Raw genomic sequence first — 15,456 nt, 5'->3', positions numbered from 1 at the left:
ATCGAAAACGACTGTATATCGCATTGACACGATTGAAACGGAAGGACTCGAGTGAACGCGTATCGAAAGAAACTGCAAGTGTTTAAAGTAACACAATCTCCCTCTCATTCAGAAATACCGCATCCACACTCTTAGCGAACAGACTAGATTTATATTTGAAGAACATCCATACAAAAATATTCAATATTTTACAAATTATGGTAACTTTAGTAGTGGTTCTTTAAGGGGTCATGTGATAGCCAAAAAATTGAAGTTTCCTTCAGAGATGTCTCAGAGTATCTCAGTAAATATACTGTATATTAAAATAAATATTTTTTTGTATTCATTAAAGTACATGCAAATAATATACAAAAATTTTAAAGATAGTGTCAATCGTTGATTTTTAATATTTCTATATGGCGTCTTAAAAATCAAGTATATCCATTATAGGATTGATTTTTCGGTTTAGATATACTCGAAAAAATTCAATAAAATTACTAATTTGGAAGAATTGAAAAATAATACCGTTTCGGATACAAATTTAAAACTAAATTTTTTTAATTTACGATAGCCATAGATTCTTGTTCCGCAATGCAGAAAAAACCCGTTTAAAAAAAAATGCAATTTAAAATTTTTAAATACGCAAACTGGACGTAATAAGTCATTCGAGCTCCGTTACACAGACTAGTTGTACAGCATCGAAATAGTTCAAATTTCTTTACCAAACTTCTACAGTAGATTTTTGTATGCATATTAAAAAATTAAAAAATCATACTTGCATTAGACTGTATGTTAACATGATTGCACTTCGTGATCAAAGTTTACGACTACACCAACACAGCCATTATTCACTGACATATGACGGAAGTTGAAAGACAAATCACTTTGCACAAATCCATTACAGAAAAAACTGCACGTGAAGTGAACTTTCGTTTTGATGAAAGTTACATTAGTTGTTCTACAGACTCGAACGGAGTTGACTCGTTTGCACCGTACGGAAAAATGAAAAGTATGCCTTTATCGTTACATTTTTTTAAATAAAATTTAAATACAAATATTTCAAAAAGTATGACAAACTTAATATTTTAGTGATTTGTTTTTGACCACTACTATTCAAATGCAGAGAGTGGTCCATGTAATTGAAACGATTACAGATACAAAAGAATGTCATGAGGCAATATTGAAAGGCATCAAACGATGAACAAACTCAATGTAATTATATTAATTTTTACGTATCGAATCTGTTGAATCATCTATCAAAAACATGCCAACCCATTGTGAGGCTATACTCCAAAATAAAAGAGATTCTACACAATATTAGATAATTGCCTCATATTATTATACAGGATGTTCGGTCACCACCGGGAAAAATTTTAATGCGGGATTCTAAAGGCCTTCAATAAAAAGCTTCATTAAAAAGTTATTAAAAAATTAAATTGAAAAATCTCAAAACATTCTGGAAAAATTATTTTCGGTTGTGGGGGTCAATTACAATCATTTTTGGTCATTAGACATACCCTCGAAATCCCACCCACTTTCAAGAAAAAAATTCGAGTAGGTATTGAAATTTTTAGACGAAATTAAAAAATTTTAAATCATGCTAAAAAAATTATATTTAATTACAGGGGTCAATTACAAGCATTTTTGGTGAATAGACCTACCCCCGAAATCCTACTCAGTTTCGAGAAAAAAATTCTTTATCGAAAATCTAATGTGAGGCCAGAAATGCTTTCCTGAAATTTCATGCGAATCTTCAAAATGTCATAACTTCTGAACGGATTGGACGATTTTAATGTTTAAAAAAGCAAACTACGTGTATTTTGATGAAGAATATGTAGAAATTGTAAAAATATTCCGAAAGTTGGTCCGCGAACCCGCAAAATGAGAAAAACCGCATAAAAATGGTCCAATTTTCAAACGTCCATAACTCCTACTATAACGAATATATTTTAATGAAACTTTTTTCTGAAGTAGTGCTCATGGATACCTACAAAAAAGTATTAGTCAACTTTTCTGTAGGGCGCCAAACAAAATTATTAAAAATGAAAAACGAATTTGTAAGAAAAATCGACAAGGGGGTAGGTGTCTAAATTTTTCGGCGAAAAAAAAAATTTTCAAATCGTCCTAAAAAAATTATTTTCAGTTGTGGGGGCCAATTACAATAATTTTTGGTGAATAGACATACCCCCGAAATCTTACCCACTTTCTAAAAAAAAATTTAGTACGGGCGAAACTTTAAACGTTAATAACTTTTTAACGAAGCCTCCATCAACAAATTAGTATTCTTGATTTTTATCTTATTTTGGCCTCTAGAATCTCTCATTAAAATTTTTCCCAGAGGTGGCTGAACCCCCTGTATATGTACTTTAAACGTAGTTGTGAATTTTTCAAAAATATTTATAGATTTTCAAATATCAAGCCAACGTTCTTGTATTATGTTTATGATATATTTCTTCAGTTTTAAATAATTACTAGTAATGGCTGTATAATTCTTAATATCAATTATTATTATTTTGGTAAATAATTATTAGTAGCAAATTACATAATTACCATTTAGAATATTATTTTTAAACATAAAACTAAATTAACTAAATTAAAAGATAGTTTCCAATATGCCGGAACGTTTAAGGCACGTCTCAAAAACAAAAGGTTTTGCTACAGAATTGTTATCTAGAACATTCAAATCACTGTTTTTTTTCACATGTATTCGAATATTTCTGTAACACAATAAGGGCATACCTTTTCAGTTATCGTCAATTAGGATATAATGTTTATAAAATTGCTGAACAAAATTTAAATATTGTATAACTCAAATAAATGTCTTATCAAATGGAAAAAAAATAAATTGATTTTATGCAGAAATAATTAAGATATAAAGAAATAAATCTATGTATGCTTTAGTATCCAAACATTTTCGTTAATCACGCATGTTCTTCCACATCTTGAATATGCATCATATACTTGATAACCTTTGTAACTATGTCACACTAAGCTGGTTGAAAGTGTTCAACGCGAATTTCCGAGGTATGTCTTAATGTATAAATAATATTTATCAGATTGGTGGTTATAGCTTTCAAAACAGCTGTCAAACTTTAGAGTAATACCAGATATTACTTGTCAGTGTGTATGTTTAAAGATTTTCGAGGCCGCCGAGTAACGTTCTAACGCCAAAATTGCTATTTCACAATTGACATCTGTAAAAGTAATTATACGGAGAAAACTATAGTTTCGGTGCTACTATTGTTGTTTTACTCGAAAAACAAATAAAAAAATAAAAAAGAACTTTATACTATCTTTTGTATGCCATTGTTGACATTGGATTAGCAATCAGCAGTAGTGAATCTGGGAAAGCTCGAAGGATGAAGGAGAGAGGCTAACAAAACATCGCAAGAAAAATTCAAGAATTTGAAAATTTCACTCCTAAAAATTTTGAATAAAAATAGAAATATACATTATAAGTTTTAATGATCACTTAACGAATAAAAAAATCGTATAACGATTAAAGTTCATGAAATAGGTTTTTATTAATGCGGAGGACTTAGACTCTTATAGTCACCATTCCCCCCCTTGTCCTTCTATCTGTCTTTGGTAATCAGGATAAAAATATTATAAACCGATGATATTATAGCAACTTGGTAACACGTAGAGCCTCCTGTATTCTCAACAAATTCGAGAATTTGATTTGGTATATTTTCGAACTTTCGTTGTATTTTTTCTTTCGCTTCGTTCTATACAGGGTATTCGGCCATCCCTGGGAAAAATTTTAATGGGAGATTCTAGAGGCCAAAATAAGACGAAAATCAAGGATACCAATTTGTTGATAGAGGCTTCGTTAAAAAGTTATTAACGTTTAAAGTTCCGCCCGTACTGAATTTTTTTTTAGAAACTGAGTAGGATTTCGGGGGTAGGTCTATTCACCAAAAATTATTGTAATTGACCCCCGCAAGCAAAAATAATTTTTCCAGAACGATTTGAAATTTTTTAATTTTGTCGAAAAATTTCACACCTTCTCAAATTTTTTTTCTCGAAAGTGGGTAGGATTTCGAGGGTATGTCTATTCACCAAAAATTATTGTAATTGACCCCCGCAAGCAAAAATAATTTTTTTAGGACGATTTGAAAATTTTTTTTTTCGCCGAAAAATTTAGGCACCTACTCCCTGTCGATTTTTCGTACAAATTCGTTTTTCATTTTTAATAATTTTGTTTGGCGCCCTACAGAAAAGTTGTCTAATACTTTTTTGTAGGTATCCATGAGCACTACATCAGAAAAAAGTTTCATTAAAATATATTCGCTATAGTAGGAGTTATGGACGTTTGAAAATTGGACCATTTTTATGCGGTTTTTCTCATTTTGCGGGTTCGAGGACCAACTTTCGGAATGTTTTTACAATTTCTACATATTCTTCATCAAAATACACGTAGTTTGCTTTTTTAAACATTAAAATCGTCCAATCGGTTCAGAAGTTATGACAGTTTAAAGATTCGCATGAAATTTCAGGGAAGCATTTCTGGCCTCACATTAGATTTTCGGTAAGGAATTTTTTTCTCGAAAATGGTTAGGATTTCGGGGGTATGTCTATTGACCAAAAATGCTTGTAATTGACCCCTGTAATTAAATATAATTTTTTTAGCATGATTTAAAATTTTTTAATTTCGTCTAAAAATTTCAATACCTACTCGAATTTTTTTCTTGAAAGTGGGTGGGATTTCGAGGGTATGTCTAATGACCAAAAATGATTGTAATTGACCCCCACAACCGAAAATAATTTTTCCAGAATGTTTTGAGATTTTTCAATTTAATTTTTTAATAACTTTTTAATGAAGCTTCAATCAACAAATTGGTATTCTTGATTTTCGTCTTATTTTGGCCTTTAGAATCCCGCATTAAAATTTTTCCCGGGGATGGCCGAACTCCCTGTATAGATATAATATTTGAAATTTGAATAGAATCGTAATCGAAGAACCAAACATTTTACAACAGAGCTATGTGCTTTCGTTCTATATCAGGTAATTGAATTACTCGCTAAGATTTATCTAATCTATCAGACTTTCCTTTGGACGTGATTAGGCATTAGACCGATTTCCTATTATGTAGTAACACCGCAGTATCCTTAGGCGTCGATAAACTGGTACATGTATAGCCATCTGTTAGTGGATGATGTGAATTAAGCGGTATAAAATTTTTTCCTTCAAATTAATATTTTAAATAAAATGTGAATAAATTTTAATAGTTTTGACTATTGTGTTTCAACATCCTTTTTCGTTTGTACGTTTAATCCATCGTGTATTATTTCAAAATTCTCAACAGTTTCGAGTCCGACCTCAAATATTTTCTATCTTTTATTATATTGTTATATTTATATTTTATGATATTGAAATTAAAGTACAAAATTACACATAAAGTGTTCTTGAGATAACCCTTAAAATTAAGGAAAATGTACGTAAAATACTATCGTAATACATAATCTACATAATCAATGGTGAAAAATCATTTTACTACAGACGATATGTAAAGTAGACCACAGACAAAGTATACGAGTAGACCTTACAATCAATGTATTTTTGTGGCCCATTTTTCTGGGACTCTAGAGTCCCTTTATCATTTTCGTGTCACTCGCAACGTTACCAACGGGTTATAGAAATGAATTTAACAGGAAGTGAGACAGAAAATGAAATTACAGACGAGGTATACCAGTAGACCTTTTACGTCTACTGCGATTTTAGCGTCCTCGTCAGTTGAGAAACTATTCACTGAATTAGTATTGATAAGCAGTTGTAACGTGTGCGTAAATACATGCGAGTTGACTATGGGGAAGGGATTGAAATTCATTTCTAAATCTGTTGGTAATGTTGCGAGTGACGCAAAAATGGTAATGGGGCTCTAGAGGCCCAGAAAAATGGGCCGCAAAAATACATTGGGTGAAAGGTTTACTCGTATACCTCATCTGTGCTTTCATCTTATGGACTTTCGTGGCCCAATCTGACTGCCATACCGACCTGAAAAATCTGAGGTGATTTTAGCGGCCTCTTCTCATGGATGGCGGTCAGTTGAGAAACTATTCACTGAACTAGATTTGTGGGCAGCAGCTGCAGTGTGTGCTATTCACCTGTAGTGTGTGCAACATCTGCTATCCAGCATTATTTTAACTATTGCCTGATGTTAGTTAATAATTGTTGCAAACAATAGGAATGAAAATAAGGACAAATTCGAGGAGACTGTTTGTTTGAATTTCGATCGAGAACCAAGGTCGTACGTTTGTTTGAATTTCTATCGAGCACCAAGGTCGTACATCACGTATTTAAGCAATTTCTTTACAGAAAATTTTTTACGATAACTGTCGTTATAAATAGTAGTAACTTGATTGTATTTCGATTACTATTTACTATATTTCTTCTTTACCGTATATTTTCTCCTTTCCGTTACGTCTACTCTAACCTAATCCTAGTTTACATTATCCCCACTCTACCTTCTCTCGCATTCCTACGTTTTGCAGTTCTTTGCCCTACTCCGAATAACTGTTTCTTTATTTTGAGGTAGGGGTAAACTTTTCCAACCATTCGAAGGATTAAGCAGAAACAAGAAATGTAATAAAACTGAGAAAAAAATATTTAAATTGACCAATTCATATAATAAATTAAACAATTACACAGGGGAACAAATAAACATCTTTTCAGCAATATGAGATTTATTAGCAATTTTGGTACATACGATAGTTGTAATTACTAAATATACAATTGATTAAGTAATAGTCCCATTTAAAAAAAACACAATAATTCTGTAAATCTGTCCTACTCACTTGTTTTATTTTAAAGTCTATCCAACAAAATTCTGTTTTTATTTATTAACTTATGTTTATCAAAGTCTGTTACCAGTTTTTAGCTTAAAAATTTACCGATGATATTGATATAAAGAGTGTAAGAACCGGAAATGTGGGGTGGCTCAGACGATTCTGAACAACAATTTCCTTTGCAAAAATGTCGGATGGAGCTTCATTTTTGAATTATTAACGAAAAACACTTACGAATCACGGCGCGTATATTCATATGTATACATATATAATCAAAATAGAAAATATTATAAGTAATAAAATAATAATAAATAACATATATCATGATAACGCCATATATGTGTATACGTATGTAAGGTAATATCTTCGACATATATGTATATGTTTAAAAATGTTACTGTAATCGATATATGTAAACAAATGATATGAAAGGGGGGAGACAGCTGAGTAAGGAAATCGATAACGTTGTGGAAATAAAGAGAGTAACCATTATTAACTCTTTTAATATAACAATGCTAACATATCAAAATGTATAAAAAAGTAGGTATTTTATAATAATACTTATATCATTTTATCTTCCAACACCGTTAGGAGTATAATGCAACTATATGGAAATGTATAAATTTCATTGCAATTTTAGCAAAGCATTACTAAAACGATTAATAATAATGCAACGCGTTTTGACGCAAGTATTAAAAAATGATGTCTTCTTTTCCAGTACTTTCCATGCAAGATTTCAATGTAGAATACTTATAATTGATCAAAAATGAGACACATAATCGGAATAATCAAACCCGTATTGGTCCATGTACTAGAAAATACAGTTTTAACTAACCACCAAATGAGTCCTAACAGCGACACTTGTAAGCCCAGATTTGCAATCATCAATCTGAAAATTGCAAAAATAAATAATGAAAATACAGTCTCGATCCATAATAAGCAACTGTTGTCTAACTCAAAATAAGCAATTCGCTATTCTTCTATCGAGAATTAAGTCAAGCTAAACACTTGATCTGTAATGAGTAACAGGCTGGTTTCAAGCGAGTTGCTCATTTCATAACAAAACTATATTTGTGCATAATTTTTTATTATAATAGTACTTACACTTTATCTTTGGAACGTGCTTTTTCCAATGTTTTTGGAGATTCTTTATGCAGATATGTCCTAACTCCTCGTACCAACGCTAGAAAATAATCATCCCATGCTAGTGATGTTATATCTAGATTGTAAAGTTCTTTATCCTCTTCTGACAGAGACTTGTGCAATTGAATCATATGGGGATTATGAAATTTCCATTCAGTAAAGATAAATACTTTTAGGAGACCTAACGATTTGTTAATATTTTTGTGTAATCGTACTAATCTGAAATTATGAATTCCCTGTTAATTTATTTTTATAAACGAAGTGCAAAAATTGTTATTTGATAAATCTGAAATTAGTTTAATCATAATTTGCAAACTTACATTGGACGTCCTCCTGATAACCTAGTAACTGTATCCAAAATATATGCAGGAATTAAATGTACGAAAATTGCAGATAGCTTGAATAAAAAGATCGACGATACTAATTTAAGATATGGATACCACACTGCATTAAGTAATGGAAATTGATGCAAAAAGTTATTTATTTTCGATTCCACGGATGCCCATCTGAAAGGGTTGGTTGTACTGGATGTACAATGATATACTTTTAATTCTCGTCCGCTGCAACAGTAATATTTATTACTTTTTTTTATGTACGTAATAATTTTAATATAAAGTAATATAAACAGCGCAAATTGTTTTATTAGGTTATTTATAAAATTAAATTTTCATGTTTCAAAATTCTCATACCCAACTCGGCTTACTGCATAGGCTGCAGCAATAAGACAATTTACAACAATATCCACTGGAATATAATCATAGATTAGATGCTTTCCTATTGGCAATCTTCGTACAACACCTTTGCCAGCACCCATTAAAAATCCTTGTGGACCATTCTTTGATATTGTCCATCCAGGGCATGGTTCCTTCCATGCTCCTGTTACTGTAAATGTAAAACATAATACTTGAGCATAGATTTATAATTTAATTGTTCCAAGTTTCATTAACTAATAGAAAAATAACTTCAATAAAAATATTTTTATTTTTAATGCACGTACTCATAGAAGGACGCACAATGGCAGCAGGAATATGTCCATTTTTAACTTCATGTTCAGCCAAATGTTTTGTAAATGTGTAAGAATTTGGATGATCCTTCAATATATTTGGTGTCTCTGCTATTAATGCTTTATCATCTAATTTCTCCACTAATCTGAGTAATTCATTTACATCAAATGGTGCAGGATACACATATTCTTCTACTTCTAATAATACTGAATTAACATATGCACTAGAAACGTGTACAAATGCCTAAAAAATTAAAAAAAATTAGATTACTGGAAATAACTTTAAACAATTTTAATCCGCATAACTGTGATTTAACAAAAGCACCTGAAAAACTTATTTGCAATACAGAAAGTAGTTTACCTTAGGATCTATTTCTTGACAAAGCTCCACAACTCTGCGTGTTCCCAATAAGTTTATATTTGTGGTGGATTTTAAATCTGCCTCGAAATCTAAACTTGCAGCAGTATGAAAAACAACTTGAACATCTTCAATCAATAGCAATCTATCTGCAGACGATAGTCCTAAATTTTCTTCTCCTATATCACCCGCAACAGGAATTAATTTTTTGAAAAGATGTGTCTTATTTTCTTCTTTCAATCTGTCAAACACCTAAAATAAAATAATTTATAGAACTCCAATAACTCTTAAAAACGGAAAAATGTAAAAATAAAAATATAATTGTTTAAACGCGAGCAACATTCCTAACGGAAATACTGAAAATGTCTAGTTAGAATCGCAGTAGCAACGACCGTTAATAGTTAAATTTCGCTCGTGACAAAGGGACATACAAAGCGTTTTAATCCTTACAAAATAATTGAAAACGAGCAGAACAATAAAATAATTATTATTACTATTACTCGTTCTTACTACTATCAAAAATACAACTTTAATCAGAATTTAACAATACGAAATAATACTCGTATGTTAAATAAAGAAGATAAGATACAGAAACATTTGTTTAAAGAGGATGAGATCGTATTTACTAACGTTCTAAAAATATACACTAATCGACGACTACATTCTTAAATTATGTAAATAAAAGAAACGCGAGTCCAAGATCAATGCAAAAGTTATCGTAAGGTTCCTAATTTAGTAAGTTCATAGTAAGAATAACTCTGGTATCGGTTCGTACCGAATTTTGTTGAAGGTCCGTCAATCTCTCTTCTACTGACTTTCCTTTCTTCGGTCGAACCAATATGTAGATATTTCCCAGGTCAGGTACTGAATATAATAGTTTCTCGATCAAAGAAACTCCTAGGAAACCAGTACCGCCAGTAACAAACACATTTTTACCGTTAAAGAAACTCGTTATATCCGATACCATCGTAATTGGTTTTCCAAAAATCCGACTTTGGTTTTCAGTTCGAAACTTTAAAAGATCTATCAGTGAAAATACGTGTTTTTTACTAATGCAAATACCGTACTGTAGAACGCAGAAATAACTGCCGGTACAGCATACCACGTTTACTACGCTGTTCGTCACAAACTGAGAGACAGCAACTGCCAGTGTTACTAGATAGTGTTACCAGATCGGTTACCGGAGGGGCACCGGGCAGGAACTCCTCATTCCACTTTTACAATATGCCGGTAACGTGTAATGTACTCCGCTGACTTGACGTCCCGTGGCAGGAATGCGAAAAAAATAGGAGGGATGCACGTATTCCTACGTACACATAGAACACTAGTTCGCTATTCGTCGCGGCAGTTACACACACATGTGGACTGCCTGAAAGCAAGGGAGCGAGATAGATAAATGGGTGGTCCGACTCCTCTTGCCCCTGAGTCGTCCCGCAGGACTTCGAGTCAACGGAGCATAGTGTGCGAGCTCGTAGAGTTTCGAAGAATTAAAAAAGGCGGGCTGACACTCGCCTTCTTTTTCGATTTTTCGAAGCTACCAAAGTGAACATGGCACTTTGGACAACTTCGAGCAGTGAAGGGCGAAGGCAAATGTGAGTCTTTCTTTCTCGCTCTTGCATCGCAACTCGTTCGAATTGTTCATAAACGTCGCTTACATTTCTTGAAAGTAGACCTGGGCGCTTTTTAAAGATTCGTTGAGTTGCCACGCCAAGACGATCGAGTGCTATACATGCACATACAGGATATTACTGTATTTGCAATATTTGCATTCTGTCTTCAGCAGTATGACTACCGACTACTACTGTTTAAAAAAAATTAATATGAAATTAATATTATATTGAAATTGAAAAAACATCAGATCTTAATATCCCTAGTTCCAACTATAAAGGCATATCTTCTGAAGATTTGTTACAAATTACAAGTTAATCAATCAATTAAAACTCGAGATATCATGTCAACCAGTTTCGAACAAAATTTATTTTTAAAATAAATCAAATATATAACATTTGGTTTTTCGCAACAAATTGATACGGTTATCGCAAAACCGATCATATTATAAAAATAAAAACATTCGCTATTGAATAATGCTACAGTGTGGATTCTCATTTTAATTTATTAAAATTAAAATAAGGAATAATCATTTGCAATAATAATCCAGTCTTTTATTTTCAACAAAATAATTTTGGATTAATCAATATTTTTTAAAGATATGATCTAAGTAGAAGAATTAATTACTATAGAAATAGACTTTTCCCGTTATGTTTTTCAATAACCGTATTAATTTAATACAAAGAATCAAATGTATACAATATTAACGGAATAAAAAATATTCTGTACCTATAACAACAAAATTATGTAAAAGTTACGTGAATGATATAAGAGAGAATAATAGTATAAGTATACGTCAAATATATAAAAAATAAAGTGAATTAAATTACAAAAATGTTGTATAACATAATAGAAACATATGTATACAGTCAGTCAAAAAAGTCTCTGTACACCATATTAAAATTTATTTACCGTTATATAGAGTGATTGTCACTTAAAATAATACACTTAGTAGGTTAACCGATTTTCAATTATAAATCATGATTTAACGAAATTTTCAATGATCGAATAATGCGATCATTTATCGTATAAAAAAATACTTATTAACAACCGAGTTAAGTCAGTGATTTCTTATTCATAGAAAAGGTGCAAAGTACATTATACATATTTTGTTTGTAGGATTTATTTAAGTATACGTTCAAATATGTTCACGTAACTGGTCGTAAAAGGAATTTACAGAGCGCCAAAGCATAGGAAATTCATGTAATGAGGACATACATGGTATGGTATATATTGTTTCTTTATTTTTAAAATGATTTAATTTTTTGTTTTTGTACATTGATATTATATGTTAAATATAACAAAAAGTAATGATTAACTTAACCAATAGTGTTAGTATATAGTAAACTTTTTATAAATAATTTTTTTATGTAATAATTAACTAGCTTTCAACAAATGTTCGTGTTTAATACAGGTTGACCTTTGTTCTATACATATCCTCGCTGAATTAACGAACAAGTCCATGTATGCTTAGCAAAAAAAGTTACATAATATTTGATTGTGTTACGTCCAATTGACATGAATGTTAATTCATCTTTAAAAGAAGCTTGGTTGAGTAGAATGTATACATCAATAATGAAAGAATAAAAACAAGAAAGTATGTACGTTCAACAGTGTTTCTCAAAGAAAAGTAATAAAAATAAGAAAAATTCATGTTTCGATGTGTTACGACGAATCGTTACACGGTAAATGAGGACATAAATAAGTATGCAACAGAACAAGAAATTAGCAAAATTAAGAAAAATTCTTCAATTATTGATTCAAAATTGCATATTACATAATATAATTAGCAAAATATTTAGGATGAGTAGAAAATATTCTATAAAAGGGTATAGCCGAATAAGGGGGTCAAATGTGCCCCCAAACCGAATTGAACGAATGATAGGTCATTCGATAGCTTATCCAAAAAAAACCATGTGTGCAAATTTTTAACTTGAAATCTCGACCGTGGGGGTAGTAATGGGGTGAAAACGAAAATCATGTTTATGAACAATTTCTCTTAACCTATTGAGTAAAAAAATGTAAAAAAATTCAGAGACACTTCGGGTACTGGGACACATATTTTGGGAGATTTTCAGATTTTTTGATCGAAGAACCAGGTAGTAAAAAATAAAACACCGCAAAAAATGCCGAAAAATGCCAATTACGTATCGAAGGAGGCCCGGAACTACTTTTATACTTTTACAGTAAACACGTATTGCTATTACTATTATTCTCAATTTTTTTCAGATTTTTCATTTTGGTGCGCCGCAGTGAAAAAAAATAAAAACCGATTTTTTCCTCATTTTCTGCGTATTAGAGTAACTTACACATTGAATTTTTATGCATTCTTCAATATACGAGTGTTTTGTACACTGTTTAATGTTTCTACACTAAGCAGAATTACATAACAATTGAAAGAAACAAAATAAACCAACCGTTGAGCGCAACATATCCTAAAAAATCAACGATATTTTCAACGGCGTCGTTGGCGCAGCGTTAGAGTGTCCGACTGTGGAACCGCTGGTAGTTTTTTTACCGTAGGTTCGAGTCTCTCTTTGGGACTTAGAATTTTTTTTTATTCGTTATTTTTTTTTCCAAATTCTAACTATATAACAATGGTTTATATTTATTTATAAATATTCTAAAGGCATTTTACAAATATTTTAACCTGAAATATGTATAAATATAATTTTGGAGCGTCTTTGCGTCCTTATTTTTTTTGTCAACCACGATTATTGTTTAACATCTCTTAAACTGAAATTAATGTGAAATGTTAGTTTTCAAATCTCTTACCTTTGACTATTGTGAATGGATTAGAACAGAAGATTCTATACTGGCTTACTATTACTTCTTCAACCCCTTCGATCAAGCAGATCTTTCCTTTTTTTTCTCTTTCTTTGATAAATATGAATGTTTGCTACAGAGTAACTTGCTAAAGAGTGACTAATAACGAAAAATAATTTTACGAAAAAAACCATTCCTAATAGCTACAATGTACCAGAAAACTGTGTCATAAATCGAATTTTCAAATCACTTTGGATTTTAACAGTATATTAAATATTGCTATAGTTTAACAATATGTATCTTTAATTTTTTTGAAGTTATTTTTAAATGATGTGGAGATAAGAAAATCATCCTATGCAAAAATCGCACCAAAATTATATTTATACATATTTCAGGTTAAAATATTTGTAAAATGCCTTTAGAATATTTATAAATAAATATAAACCATTGTTATATAGTTAGAATTTGAAAAAAAAATAATGAATAAAAAAAAATTCTAAGTCCCAAAGAGAGACTCGAACCTACGGTAAAAAAACTTCCAGCGGTTCCACAGGCGGACACTCTAGCGCTGCGCCAACGACGTCGTTGAAAACATCGTTGATTTTTTAGGATATGTTGCGCTCAACGGTTGGTTTATTTTGTTTCTTTCAATTGTTATGTAATTCTGCTTAGTGTAGAGACATTAAACAGTGTACAAAATACTCGTATATTGAAGAATGCATAAAAATTCAATGTGTAAGTTACTCTAATACGCAGAAAATGAGGAAAAAATCGGTTTTTATTTTTTTTCACTGCGGCGCACCAAAATGAAAAATCTGAAAAAAATTGAGAATAATAGTAATAGCAATACGTGTTTACTGTAAAAGTATAAAAGTAGTTCCGGGCCTCCTTCGATACGTAATTGGCATTTTTCGGCATTTTTTGCGGTTTTTTATTTTTTACTACCTGGTTCTTCGATCAAAAAATCTGAAAATCTCCCAAAATATGTGTCCCAGTACCCGAAGTGTCTCTGAATTTTTTTACATTTTTTTACTCAATAGGTTAAGAGAAATTGTTCATAAACATGATTTTCGTTTTCACCCCATTACTACCCCCACGGTCGAGATTTCAAGTTAAAAATTTGCACACATGGTTTTTTTTGGATAAGCTATCGAATGACCTATCATTCGTTCAATTCGGTTTGGGGGCACATTTGACCCTCTTATTCGGCTATACCCTTTGCATACTATTTTCTAGCGAACCGCTAAAATGTGGTAACAAGAGTAAAAAATTATATTAATAAATCGTTACTATAATTTGAGAAGTTCATAGAATTTTGAAAGTTGAGAAACGTTGGCAGAACTCCTTTGTATTTCTCAATCTACCATCAAATTATTCTCTCGCAAATGTAGAACGCGTTTAACCTTACTGTTTTTTTCGTGCCATTTCAAGCAAATTATTTTCTACAAAGTGTAGACTGCCTTGCACATTCCTCTGCCATAATATAAATTCTGCATTTTCGTTAGCAAGAAATATCACTGCGATTTAATTATTAGATTTTAATGGGTAACATGAGAATTAGTTTTACTGACATTGCCATTTCTGTTGAGTCAAATATCGCTGAGAAATTATCAATATTCAGATATTATTATCGAACGAATATTTTAACGGTTTTATCGTAACATAGTTATGTTAAAAAATTTACAATTAATATACACAACGAGACATTAATATTATCTCTACCATCGTTTTATGCATATTTATTTCAATCGACCAGTGTCTTTTGACAGCTTTGCATTTGAATGTTAATAACTGTGGATATTATGTTGCA

At 31.2% G+C, this 15,456-nt stretch overlaps 2 protein-coding genes across 2 annotated transcripts in view; both read right to left on the bottom strand.

The window, feature by feature from the left end:
• Positions 1 to 2,324: 2,324 nt before the first annotated feature.
• Per (period circadian regulator) overlaps positions 2,325 to 15,456 on the bottom strand; it is a 95,641-nt gene continuing 82,509 nt past the window's right edge. The window contains exon 18 of the transcript XR_013079432.1: positions 2,325 to 2,343. The gene's annotated coding sequence lies outside the window, so the exon portion shown is untranslated. The remainder of the gene's footprint in view (positions 2,344 to 15,456) is intronic.
• Positions 6,730 to 10,504, bottom strand: LOC143340407 (putative fatty acyl-CoA reductase CG8306). Its single transcript, XM_076762313.1, has 7 exons — positions 10,048 to 10,504; positions 9,276 to 9,524; positions 8,909 to 9,158; positions 8,601 to 8,793; positions 8,232 to 8,471; positions 7,873 to 8,130; positions 6,730 to 7,657 (listed from the first exon to the last, which is right to left on the bottom strand). Exons 1-7 carry the CDS (start codon positions 10,237 to 10,239, stop codon positions 7,519 to 7,521), a joined length of 1,521 nt encoding a protein of 506 aa, XP_076618428.1. The 5' UTR covers positions 10,240 to 10,504; the 3' UTR covers positions 6,730 to 7,518.

The sequence above is a fragment of the Colletes latitarsis genome, chromosome 3 (genome assembly GCF_051014445.1).
Source record: "Colletes latitarsis isolate SP2378_abdomen chromosome 3, iyColLati1, whole genome shotgun sequence".
Taxonomy (NCBI): Eukaryota; Metazoa; Arthropoda; class Insecta; order Hymenoptera; family Colletidae; genus Colletes; species Colletes latitarsis.
This window is presented reverse-complemented; position numbering and strand designations above follow the sequence as displayed.